At 39.7% G+C, this 13,917-nt stretch overlaps 1 protein-coding gene across 4 annotated transcripts in view; it reads left to right on the forward strand.

Annotated features, from left to right (window-relative positions):
* Positions 1-13,917, forward strand: part of si:dkey-34e4.1 (carboxyl-terminal PDZ ligand of neuronal nitric oxide synthase protein) — a 50,302-nt gene that overhangs the window by 13,935 nt on the left and 22,450 nt on the right. For all 4 annotated transcript variants that reach the window (XR_001224821.3, XM_025909213.1, XM_013274075.3 and 1 more), the window contains 2 exons: positions 12,496-12,588; positions 12,695-12,753. Coding sequence is in view for 3 of the 4 variants with exons in the window: in XM_025909213.1 (XP_025764998.1) it covers positions 12,496-12,588; positions 12,695-12,753 (152 nt within the window). In the remaining variant the exon portion in view is untranslated. The remainder of the gene's footprint in view (positions 1-12,495; positions 12,589-12,694; positions 12,754-13,917) is intronic.

The following is a 13,917-nucleotide window of genomic DNA, read 5'->3' on the forward strand; positions in this document are numbered from 1 at the left end:
GCCAGAAAACCAGCGTCTGTCATACTCAAACAATGATGTTCAGTGGGAGATTTTGTATTAACGTAAATATCTTTGAGGCACACAACCTAACATATATATATATTATATATGTATGTTAGGTTGTAGCAAACATATATCAAATTGTTCAAATACTTTGGAGCACCAAACCTCTCAATCACAGCTTTTTTTCATGTTCACTTCAAATAAAACGTTTGTTTGGCATAAGGTGAGTGCAACATTTCTTTTTTAATTATTAATTATTGTTAATATCTTGCTCTTTTCAACAGTGCATCTTTTATTCTCTCTCTTTCCCCTTGCCTCCGATCGGTCACAGCAGATCGCTGCCCCTTCCTGAGCCTCCAGCTGGTTGTGCTGCAGGCTTCTTCCTGTTAAAAGGGAGTTTTTTATTCCCACTGTTACCAAGAGCTTGCTCAGCACTTGTGATTGTTGGGGTTTCCTCTTTGTCATTGAACAGTTCACAAACTAGATAGACAAAGCTTGATTATAATCATAATCTGCCCAGCTTTGATGCATACTCTATTACATACAGTCCTGAGAGTGTTTTAAACAATAGTTTAAGTCCATCTACTGGATGATCTCACCATTTGTGAACTGTGAGTTTATCCAGTTTATCGTGTCAGCATGTATTATCCACACTTAACAGACAATAGCTGCCAATACCAATCTGTGATAGGCCAATATAGGCTCATACTTATCTATTAACAATATCTTTGTCTTACAAAGAACTGTGTTCCTGCCGCATAAGCAGTATAGGTTTTAACTGATAAAATAAAAACTGTCATATTTTTAGTAGTCTGACTGAAGACAGAAAGATCAAGGCTTTCATGTTTTGTGATTTCCTTTACAGATTTTATGTAACAAACCGCTGCAGTGAAAGTTGGAGAAACTGTTTGCTGCATTCATTGTTATCTTCACTAGCATCAAGCCATCAGGGCAGAAGAACTGAATGAATAATGAGGGAAGAGACAGCCCACAAGCTGTATAATGATATGCACTGGAGGCTTTAGCTTATTTTGGGAGCGGAATCTCAATTTCCTAAACTCTGAACTCTTTCATGTTTTCTTGTGCTTCCTTTGAATAATTTGATCCCAGCTGAATTTCTGTGTAATCTTTGACTGGTCTGGTTTCTCACTTTCTCTGCCTGTCTTTGGTGGCTTTGATAAAGCCTAAGCTCCTTAGATCTTGTTCTTTTTTCATGTCTATTTGTCTCTATTTCCTGTCACCATCACCTAGATTAGGTACATCAGACAAGTGCAAGAACATGTTGTAGCTTTCCAGAATTATCCTGACTCCATTATACCAGCTAGCAATTTCATTCTGCTGACCATCTGTAAAAGAACTTTGGACACAGTCGAATCTAATGTCAGTCATATCACCAACCTCTGTCTCTGTTGAAGAGCCGGCTATCTGTGAAAATCTAATTAGATTCCCACTGCAGCCATTGGGGAGCACTTGTGCTCAAACTGAAAAATCCCATGAGTATTAGATGGATTGCCATGAAACTTGTCTCCAGAGAATAAATCCTTTACTTCTACTGCCACGTTAAACCCAATAAACTTTATATGGAATGCGTCTGCAGTTACTGATTGTCTTTAAAAAACAAGCACAAACATGAATTCACCCAGAAGGCCATCAGTCAGTAATTTACTTCATTTAGCACCACGATCAGGTACAAATGTAATTTTTCCTTTATGGTGGTTGCTCCATCACGTCCCCCAAAGAGCCAATTAGCAGCTGAAACTAGAAACCAATCATTTTTATGCATTCATGCACAAGAACGGTAGAGGGTCTGTTCTGTTTTGGGGAATTTCACTGGCAAATGTCTAAATGTGGTATTTATGAATACTTCAGTTAATATGTTAGCTCTCTTTTACTGTTTTTTACATAGGGGACTTGCTTCTTTAAGGAGCTAAACTGAACTCATATTGCCCCAGATTAGAGCTTGGCAATTGGATATATGGGCTGTTTGCAATCAGCTGAGTTCATCAGTGTAAAAATAATGTAGTTCTTCTGAATCTGGTGATGTATGGTTAAGTAATGTAGAACAGAGCACCAGTGTGGAAATCTCAATTCTTGTCTCTGAACAAGTTATCTCAGGGCTTATGCTAAGCAAGCTAGTTACTTGTTGCTCCTTCTCCAGTGAGCCCACTAGAGCCTGACTGATATATTGGCAAATACTGATTATATGTCAATATACTGATATTCGCATTTATAATGCTGATAAAAAATAAAAAAGAGAAGTGAAGACATGTCAGAAACACCCTTCAGCTATTTTATGACACTTGCATAGTTTGTCCAGCAGAGGGCGCTCAAGAACACAAACACCTCTAAACACCACCATACATCACAGATTGGGAGGTTGAGTGTTTAAACCCCACCGTTTAAATCCCAAAATTGGTGATGTATTCTTTTACACAACAAACAAATGTGTATGAGTGTGTGCAGCGGGGGTCGGGGTACACACACACTTTTCTGCAGAAAAGCTGTAGACCTTCTGGGTAATAAGTGAAAAGGACAGTACAGGAATAGTCCTGGTTATCAGACTGCACACTGCTCATCTCCACTAAGTCCTTTGATTCTGCACAAAAGGCATTCAGTGTATTTGATCTCTTTGATTGTGTCCAATCTTCTGCAGTGTATTACTAATGAAGGACCTCAAAGACTCAGGGCCGCGAAATGAAGACACCAAATAAGATACCTGATTAATGTAATGAAATGAATGCAGGCCAGATTCAGTCTCTTCTTTCTCTGTGACTCCACTTGACCCCTGCTGTTTGAGTTTGTAGTTACATTCCAGGTATTGTTTGAATCGTACAATGATTTAAACAGTTCACTTAAATATTAATACATAAAGTGTTAACCCTGTCTTGTAGAAGGATGCAGTCGGGTTGGAATGAAATTTGCAGACAGCACTAAGTACAAAGGAGCTGACTGTCATCAATCAATGCCATGTGGTGGCACACTTTGCACTGCCTTCTGTTGTCAGACAAGTTGTTGCTGGTGTAGTGGGCTGCATGAGAAGCTGTCTCAGTCATAGATTTAAGCTACTCACGTCTGAGCTTCATGAAAGCTCTCACACTCTCTTAAAGCCTCCTCAAGGGGACTTTTTGGGGGATGTTTGCATGTAAGGCACAGATGGCGGGCAACCCTGATTCACACCCCATGTTTGCCTCCCTAAAACAGGGTTAGCATGTGATTAAGCACTGACCTCAAACCTTGCATTGTTCTAGTAAATGGTTCATCACCTACATAATAATTGCGCCATGTGTCCATTTTCCTTGGTTTCCTGCAATCAAGCTCCACCTTCATAGAGCCTTTGCTCTCTTCACATATGTGATGCATATCAATTACAGCATGGCTACTAGTAATTATAACTTAAGTGAAGCTTACATAGTACATTAGTTATTTATTTTATTTGTAGATTAAATTCTTTAGTGTTTCCCCAACACCCAAGATGATTTGTTTTTAGCCCAACAAAGAGACGGCACACAGAGAACAACTACTGAAATGATTAGTATCCATTCATCCATCCATTCTCTTCCGTTTATCCAATTAAGGTTCACAGGGGGGCTGGAGTCTATCCCAGCTGCCATAGGGCGAGAGGCGGGGTCGCCAGTCTGTCGAAGGGTTTGAAATGAAATGCTTAACAGATTGACAAAAAAATGTTTTACCAGCTATTTTGACAATCAGTTATCAGTTATATCTTAAGATGCTTTATATTGTGAGGTACAGACAATAACAGAGAGAACACGCCATATGAGCAAGCACTTGGAAACTGTGGGAAGGAAAAACTCTCTTTTAACAGGAAGAAGGACTCAGGGACGTGCAGCCAGCAGACATGAATGGCTGGGGGGAGACAGGAAAAACTACACACTGTGGAAGAGAGCCAGAGATTAATAGTGACTAATTATTAAATGCAAAGTGATGTGTAAACACACAGATTTCTAGAGGGGGAAATCAGAGCTTTTTTCAAAAAATCTAAAAATATCAAAACTTTTTTTTTTCTGGGTCTCAGCTTCAGGTATCAGATATTACATACACAAGTGTTTATTAGTCAGCCTATAGTACTGTACAAGCTCTGTTACAGTATGGATGTAGATCGCTGATGGTTGCCCCCCCTGCACTGGGTGCTAAGGGGATTTTATGGCTTGTGATCTGACAGCGTTCATCCCAGTAATCCTATTACTCTGACTGCTGCTTTGCCAGACTACTGCTTTGGACAGAGTCACACTCAGCATCTCTGTATCAGCCAGATGCCTTCGTTTACCCCCTTTCTGTATGATGCCCTGTTGCCCCAGTGGCTCCACCTGTCATTTCAGACACAGTTTGGTTTCAGTTTTCATTGGTGCTTTTTTTAACAGAAACAGCCAGGCCTAGATGGCGTCTTTATTGTAATATAAACCCCTGGCTAAATCGATCCTGAGTGGTATCCAGACAGCCGTGCGCTTTATAAATGATACAGAAGGCTATTATTTGCATCACTGTTGTCAACCATACCGAGCAGGTAAAATTATCCAACAGATTCAGCTGTTCAGATTCATCATTAGGGCCAGATTTCCTTTCCTTGAGAACTGTGTTTATCTATCAAGAATTAATCATTTTTACCCACACTCTTTGGAATAAGTCTGATTATGACCTTCAAAACACCAACAAGTGTTCATATTATCACATTTAATGTAGATTTTTCCCATAATTTTAACGAAACTGCACAAGTTTCAGACACTGCCACTGTTTCTTAATGCACCACTAGGTACTGAGATGCGTGTTGGTACAGTTCGCCCTTGCTTCCATCTTTCCAGATGTCAGGACATGCCTGATTAATTCCTCTGTTTTACACAACGTGTTAAAGCGCACCTGAAACACAAAGAAGTGTGTAACTCACTCTTTCAAGATAAGGGTTTTTCTAAGTTGTGAAATAACATGAATAACAGCCTCAGCTCCTCGTTCACCTTCAGCCTGTTTCTCATTGAGTGCAAGTGCTTGGCATGCTCAGGTTGTTCCTTTGTATTTCCTCCCTTCCCATGTGACTAACCCCGAGTAGCTACCGTCAGCGCCCTGGGACTGGCTGTCCTTTCACCGTGCCTGTCAGTGACTCACTCAAGCGTGCGCCCATTCTGACTCCAAGGGCGCCAACGCTCGAGGAGTGCCTGCCTTGGCCCGCACTGGGGCTTAGCTGCTTCTTCTGACAAGTCTGCCTCAAGTGTAGTTGAATCCTCTCCAAAGGTACTCACATCTCACGTCACGCTCGCTGCTTACAATCCGTGGAAGGTTTTCATCTTGACCTTGCCGCTTTCGTTTTAAACGGAACGACATGATGGCGATCAATCCATGCGCTCCGTTGTATTCGCTTCCCAGACTTTCATTCTTTTCCTCTCCCCCCTGCACAGATGCATGAGCATGAGCTGTGATGGTCAATTCTGTCTGTCAGTCACTGTAAACAGACTTGCAGTGTAAGTAATGAAAGCCATTTATCTAGAAAGGTAACAGCTGGAGCTCCCAGATGGAGCTGGTGGAGAGTCGGGACCAGCTGTGGATGCCTGTGTTCCCCGTAGAAGATTGTCACCCAAAATAAACATGCTGAGGTCAGGTTAAAGAAGAGTAAATGATGGTGAAGCAGCGTAAACAAAGCCCTTCGATCAACACTGTGCCACGTTCTACTAAAGAGAAAAAGCTGCAGTTATTTAACAGCCGCCCGTCTTGCGTGTAAGCTCGCTGTCATGGAGGAGCCCCCATTTAGCAGGCTGTTAAGTATTCTGTTTTCTGTTAACACCCGCTCTCTCGGGAAATGACTGCTGCTGCTCACTGGGGGCTGCAAACAGGAGTAATATCATTACACAGTAGAGAGCAGTCAGCACGCGCATTATTTCTTTTCATTTTGTCCCCTCAATTTTTCCACACACACATACATATATATATAGATATATATGTAACATAGCCAGGGTAAAGAAAAATAAAACTCCCCTCCATTTCTGATCCAGGCCAAGGTCGTCTTCTGGGGTAATTGCACCGACACACACATTCCTGCTGACTAACGATGAGACGTGCCAGGAGGTTTGGGCATCTCTGCCATCGTGAGAGTCACTCTGTCCTCCCTGTCTGGCCTCAGGAGTGACTGGCAGCAGCGATTAAAGCTCCACTTTCTGTTAAACTAATGCAGCAAAGTCCATTTTCTTCATTTTTAATTGAATTTCGTTTTTCCCCCAGTAATTTGATTTCCCACCCCTCTTCCACAAAAATCTTTATTTTCATGTTAAATGTTCAGCTGTTGGGGTAGCTAGTGTGTCTTCCTGCCTCAGTTCTGCTCCCAACAGTCATCTCTTTGTACCCTGAATCCAGGAAAAAAGCAGTGAAATTCCTTGGAACTCCCCAAATCTGGGGAATTATAATGAAGGCGTTGCTAGGTTGCAATCTATAGGGCCTATTGTGGATTCCTGTATGGATTCAATGGTACAACGGGGAGCATGAGTGACCCACAATGCACCTCGCATTCCACTGCTTTTCAGGATTGCTGAAAGCAGGGAGGGGTTGTGAGTGGGAGGCGGGGGGTGCGCCCTTCTCATTCCATGATTTTTGTTTGCCCAACCTAAAACCCTCCTCATTCATTCATTCTTAAAATGTCCATTAACATCGAGCAGGAGGGGGGAAAAATGTCCTTTTCCAACCTCTCATTTTAATCTTCTCAGAAGCCAGAGTTTGAAACATGAATCGAGTAATGTTAACTGTAGGACTCGGCAGCCTTTCATTTAGAGGTTGCTGGCAGGTACCATTCAGGACCCGAAGGTTTATTTACAGTATCTGCAGTGTAATTACTTCCACATAATGACTGGGAGCTCTGTTCTTTGCTCTGCAGCCTCTCAAGAAAAAAGGGATATCAGTCACATCTTGGTCTCTTTTTCATATTTATATATGTACAGTAAGAATACTAAGAATAGAAAGATTACTGACCACATTCAGGGTGAAAATGGGCATTACGTGTATACAAACACTATCTGAATTCTCCCATAATCACCATACAGGGTTAATTTAGGTAGCAGAGGTTTATAATATTATGTTTCTGATATCTGTATTTAAGGTAATCTAATGGTTTAGTGGAGATTTTCTTCTGCCATAGCTGCGTGTTGTTCCATAAAAAAAGAGATGCTTAGTTGGTGTAATGCTTATCGTGTTTGCTTAGCATGTAGCATGGTAACGTTTGCTCATTAACACTGAACTAAAGGTGCAGCTGATTGGCCTGGACAGTTAAAGAATAGCTAGTCAAAGTCTAGCAGACATTTCAGTGATAAAACATAGCGTCACAGTGACGCTCGAGGGAAAATTAGGAAAGGCAACAGGATTTGTCTTCCGGACATGAATGTCAGAACTGCTGTAATCCATCCACTAGCTACTGAGATATTTCAGTCTGGGACAAAGTCGTGTACTAACATTGCAGGCCTTAAAAGAACATAAATAGATAGTCTTAAAGATTAAAGCTATTTTCCAAAGTTTAGTATCATTGTGAGGGCATTGCAGTTTATCAAATAAAGAATCTTAAGTATCTGATCTGGCTGCGGCTCTCATTACCTTGGAACTATTAAATATTTAATTACTCACAAATTGAAAATGCTCTGTAACCTTTTTTTTTTGTCTTGGCTTGCTTACACTTTCCTAATAAAAAGTGATTGATCTCTCTCCTTTGGTTTAATCTTCCTCTATGTTTCTCTGTTGTAAAATAGCTGGCTCAAAACAAAATATAACAGTGATCTGAAATGTTCTACTGAGAGCGAGTTTTCCCTTCCTCGTTTTGTGCACATAGCAGCTTCCATCACTATTCTGTCTGACACTTTCATAATAGATTGCAGAGAGGAAACGCTGACTGAATTTGTTACGCTGTCTGGGAAGACTGATGAGTCTGAAGGCTTAAATGCTCACATCCAGGCTGAGAAAGGTCTGAAGTAAATGCTCTCAGTATGTTCGCCTTGAGCTTTTACATTGCTGTAGTACTGCAACACTCACTGTCAGCATTGCAACTAAAGTTTTATGGTTAAAACCTAAGTCTTTGAAGGGAGATTTTTAGCTCATGTGCCTTTGCATGTCTCTTCAGTCCTCATTAGTCATGCACCTTTCATTACATTTCAGATCTTATTCCTCTCACGTGAGCCTGTAAATCTGGTTACCTAAATTTCTCTAACCTAATTCAGAAAGTTTCAGCATCCGTAGCAGCGCGCTAAAGTGAACTAAGCTCTTCTCTGGAATATGCTGAGGGTTTTCAGAGCTGACATACACTACGGCTTAGTGCATCTTGTGTCATGAGCTTTTAATTGTTTGTTCTGCTGTCAATACTGGGAAAACCATAATAATGCAAGTGCATTAAAAGCCTTAATATTTCAAAACACTTTGCACTTAAGCAAAGGAAATATAAAAATTTCATAATTTGGATGAAGTTGCAAAATCCCACTTTGCTTCACCGTAATGCTGGCATAAACTGTGAATTATAAATGAGCTGCGTGAGTGTTCTCACATCCTTGTGCAAGTACAGTATAAAGGTAGTGTTGTGTCTCCTGTCTTTGCTGGTGTTTATTAGACCTGTAGACCTGATATTTTTGTTCTATTTTGTATTCCTCTGTCTTACATTAGATTGGTGCTGCAGATTTTTGTTAGGCTTTGGAACCCCCAAAACCCCAAAGTTAGTTTTGTTAGTGTTAGTACTTAGGTAATTCAATTTTCAATTCAATTCAATGTTATTTATATAGCGCCAAATCACCGCAGCAGTTGCCTAAAAGAACTTCATATTGTATGGTAAAGACCCTACAGTAACACACAGAAAAACAGAGTAATCAAATGACCCTGCTTGAGCAAGCAATGGGAACAGTGGGAAGGAAAAACTCACTTTTAACAGGAAGAAACCTCTGGCAAAACTGGGCTCAGGGAGGGGCTGCGATCATGACCGGTTGGGGGTGAGGGGAGGAAGGCAGGACAAAAAACACTGGTAGAGTGTCAGAGATTAATAATAACTAATAGCTCGCAAGCTAAAGTATTTTAGTCATTGTCATAGCAGTTGTGTTGTTTAGGTTTTAATTTCTGGTTTATGACCAGACACTAGCCTCATGATGCTAAACTGTGATGCTAGTATGCTGCATGCTAGTATTTAGCTCAAAGCACCACCATGACCTTGACAGCCCTCTTTTTTTGGCTCTCTGTTTTTTGTATTCCTCAGTCTTACATTAGAAGTGTGTTGCAGATAATCTGTTAGGCCTTGGAACCCCAAAAATCTGACAGAAGTTAATTCTGTTATTTTCAGGACTTACTTTTAGCTTGCAAGCTAATTGATTTAATCGTTGTCATAGTAGTTGTATTGTGTATTCTGTATATATATTATCTCACTGATAGTAATTTTTTTATACAGTTTGGTTCTCAAAAAAAAGAGAAAAGATTTAAGTTCTGGTTAATGACCAAACACTAGCCTTGTGATGCTACAATATAACAGAGAACACCAAGCATGCATGCTAGTTTTTTCTCGTGTTGTAAATTTGGCCTGTAGAGTCTATTATTTCTCCATCTGCCTGTCACTTTGTTGCTGGAACGAGTGAATTCCCCCAATGAGGGACAATAAAGAATATTTATATTCTATTCTAGTATTTAGCTGAAAGCACTGCTATGGCTGTGACAGTACTCTTTTTTTTAATCCTGGCTAGCATTTCTCTCTGTCTCTGCAGTGCATTTCTCTGTCCTCTTCCACTTTAAAGACCTATTCTCTGTTTAATCAGCTCTCTCAGGACTCCTTTCTGTATAATTAGAGACTGAAACTTTAATCACCATGGATCCAGGGCTGAGAGAGCGGGGCAAATAGACACAAGCAGAAAATTATCACGAAAGACATTACATAAACATAGAAACAGGTGACAAAAATGACTTCATCGAGTCACAACAGTTATTTACTCTCAGTCTGTGGAGACATTCTGAGTGTGAATATATATAAGGTTAAAATACAACACAGATGTGTCTCAGAATCGTATCTAGTAGGTCTTGAATTCATAATGCTCAGCTAATTGCTATTTACTGCCATTGTGTAGCTGAATTAAAAGGTCACAATTTCCGGGGGGTCCTTACATAACGACAGTTGTCTCTTAACCTCCTTTCCGGCTGTCTCTTTGTATCTGCTCACCTCTCCTCCTATGTTCTCTCTTCCATTTTATAGGCTTCTTACCCTTCTTTGTCTCTATACTTTTATTCACATTTATTTTGCATGCGAACATCTTATATTCTCTTCTCTTCCATTCTTTTTACTCATTCATCAAGCTGAAGTCTAATCACATTTGCGATATAATGTAGAAAATTTACTTTTGTCAGACAAATTTTTTGCTGAGATTTAGAAGAAAATATATAAATCTGACTGCATTTGGACACCTGAGTGTTTGCCACTATTTTATAATTATATTAAATCTAATGACATTTGTGAAAACATTGGGACAGAGTTTTCCAAATCTAAACTTTTCATCAGTTTTACAGATATACAGAAGAAAGAAAAGAGAGTCCAAATTTTAAAGCCACTTAATCTGTTCTGTGCATTCTGGTTTTTCAGTGCGTTTTTCATTTCAGTGAGACGTCATATGCAGCTTTCCAATTTGCCACAATTAAATGTTTATTTCCATTGTTGTGATTTTTAAAAAAAATGTCGCAATAGTGTTGTCTTGACTCGTTGATAAGAAACTCAGGTAATGAGGTACTTTGCAGTGTTTTCCTCATAAGCATTATATTTTGCTTGAAATTGTTGGCTTTGCTTTGTGAAATAAACTTTTTACCACAGGCTAAAATGTTTACAGTGACTAATGCTAAATAAAGTTCTTAAACTAATGTAATACAACTAATGTTATAGCTTGTAGTAACTTTAGTAGGCTACTCACCAATCAAGCTAACATTTTAAAGCTGTGTCCCGCTAACAAACTAGAATGCTAATATTTTACATGCACAGTCTATAACAAACCATGTCAGCACTTTAAAATGATCTTTTAATATTGTCAATTACATTTTAATAAAGTTTAAGTACATGAGATTATTTTTTAGCCTTATTGAATTGGGTATTGAGGTAGTAGCAAACAATTGGTACCACAAAAGTGACCACAGCACTTTGCAGGTTTAACACATATTTAGTTGAATTTTTTGGAATTGTGTGAAAAATGTATAACTGAGGAAAAAAGTGGGTTTTTTTGTACTTCGGTTTTGATAAAACTAGATAAGCAACTTCAATGATGCTGGAAGGCTTTTTTTATATTAACATGGAGGAAGGTGAGCTGTTGAAGTTGTTTAAGTTGAGCTGAGTTGAGTTTTCTACGCTAATCACAGTCATGTTGTAGATAGTTAGGTCTCAACAAAACGGGCCATTTTCCCACTGCAGCTGAATTTCATCTCATATTGCAGGCATATGTTACCAAATACAGTCCACAAAATATAGGCATTTTGTGACATGATAGATGGATGTGGCCTGCGGCCTCACTGTAGGCCATTATAGCTGGTAGCTTACAAGAGTTACTTCTTATTTATAACTGATCTGAGTCGACAGGCCAGACTTGCTAACTTCCTCGGCAGAGTGCCTGGCCAGCTGATGAGGTGGAAATGTGTTAGTCACTCGGTGCAGACACAGCTGTTGTGTACTTCTCAGCTAACAGGATGGAGACAAACCCATACCCAAGGCCTTGTACTTAAATGTTGTTTAATTTAGTAGAATAGTTTGTGTTCCAAGAAGAAATGTGGTTCAGCTCTGCAAGGCCACAGTCTTTATAACACGATACTCGATGTACTCGACTTGCATTGCAGCTGAGGTGCTGTTTTGTCTGTCTCTGAGTGCTTTGGCGAAGTTTTTTTTTCTTGGCTCCAAATGTTTATCAGGCTTGATCAGAATTCTTATTGCAAACTGCCAAGCCATTAAAAATGCTGATAAATTAAAGTGCACTGCCGATTTTGTTTTAATGCTGAGAGATTGTCCTCTTAATGCTGCCACCCTGCCAAAGCAAGTCATCTCTCACTGCAGTGAAGAACTGGAGTTGTTGGTATATGTGTCCAATACGACTGTATAACAAGTATGAAACACAATGTCAGAGTGAATTTTAAGTGAATTACATCAACCAAAATCCCTTTAATCACATTCAGTGTTGGGTTTGAGCACGTGATTGACTGATTAGATAGATGCGTCAATGAGCAGCTGAACAGGTGTACCTAAAAAAGTGACTGGCGAATGTAGTTTCTAAGCATTTTTGCAAAGGTATCTGATTCATCCTGCACGTGTCTTCAGATAATCATCTGCAAGCAAACAGATGGAACGAGGAAACTGCTATAAAAGATATATTTTCTATGATCATTCACTATTGTGCCGTCTAATTCTTACTTAGTTAAAGCTGCACTACTGCAGCAGTCACATTTTTATCCTGCAGAAAAGATAAGATGCTGTTTATGTATGCATGATTAATATTCCGATCTACTTTTTTTCATTTACTTTCCCAGTACGAATTCAAGGCCAAGAACATCAAGAAGAAAAAGGTCAGCATCGTGGTGTCTGTGGACGGGGTCAAGGTGATGCTAAGGAAGAAACAGAAGGCAAGCTACATGAATCCAAAATGACCGTTTTCTCCTGGATTCAGAAAGGAACCACCACCACGAGTATATTAGAACTGAGATATAAGCTCTTTTTTTTCATTCACAGAGAAAGGAATGGACATGGGATGAGAGCAAAATGCTGATCATGCACGATCCAATATACAGGTCAGTGCACCTCTCAAAACAAGTTCATATCTTCGTATATAAACAAGCAATAAAATCTCATCTTCCCTTTTTTGGTTATAGACTCAGAGGATAAAACTGTCTGATATTCAGCACAGTCTGTTCTTTGCTCTCTGCATCTTGATGTATGCTTCACCCAAAGTAATTGCTTTGAGTAGACTACAGATTATACAGTGTACCCCTCTAAGTGGATATTTTGTCCTTTATCGCGGGCCCAGTGGATGTAGCTTTTGCATGCTTTACATGTCCTCACGTGTACATTACTATACATAATGGGCGGCTATATATGGAAAACGAGGCTACATTCATAATACATAGGGGACAGCTTATGCATGCACTGTAGTTAGTGAAGCATGTTTCTGTCATTGTTTAATTTTTTTTTTGTCAAGCAGTCACCAGTTGACAGGTGAAGATGTCACCTGCTCCCAAGCGATTTAACTCTAACGTGTCAAAATTGTACTGCATATCAGATGCTAGTAGGAGTAAGGTTTGTGTGCAGTCAGAGATTTGTGTGCAAGTTGTTGTAAATTATGGATAAATCTGTGGGAGGATCTCATTTGGCAGAACCACACCTCACCAAGGGTCTTAGTGATGTTCAATGTAATTATCCTTGCTGCGTGTGTAAGTGTGCTTTTTGAGCAGTAGGTCGTTATAATTTGTTTGCCTGCTTCCCAGTGGAGACATTTGACAGTAGAGGAAGCAGATGAAACATTGACCTGTGCCAGTTTACTGCACTGGTAGTAGTGTAGTATCAACCATGACATAATGTCTGTACAGTATAAGCCACGGTGGTGTAGTACAGTAGCAGCTGTCATTGAAAAAGCACTTTGAGCACAGTTTTCCCCTTTTACTTGATTCTGAAGAAGCTGAATTATTTGTGCTTGATTAATGGCTCCACAACCTCATGATATAGGATTTTTAAGACCGATAACAAAGCCAATGTTCTGCGATCACGTTACAGCCACTAAAACTTTTTTTTCTTTTAGAATAAAAAATCCCTTTCAGTTGTCATGTGTAGTTATTTATTAATTTATTTATTAACTTATTTATGCTCTGCCTGGCTCTGCTGATTGTTTGTGGCGCTCCAAACACACGTTGCCAGTGGGGAAGTTGCAAAGTGCCCTCTGGTGGACAAACTATGCAACA

The sequence above is a fragment of the Oreochromis niloticus genome, linkage group LG7, assembly GCF_001858045.2.
Source record: "Oreochromis niloticus isolate F11D_XX linkage group LG7, O_niloticus_UMD_NMBU, whole genome shotgun sequence".
In the NCBI taxonomy this organism is placed as follows: Eukaryota; Metazoa; Chordata; class Actinopteri; order Cichliformes; family Cichlidae; genus Oreochromis; species Oreochromis niloticus.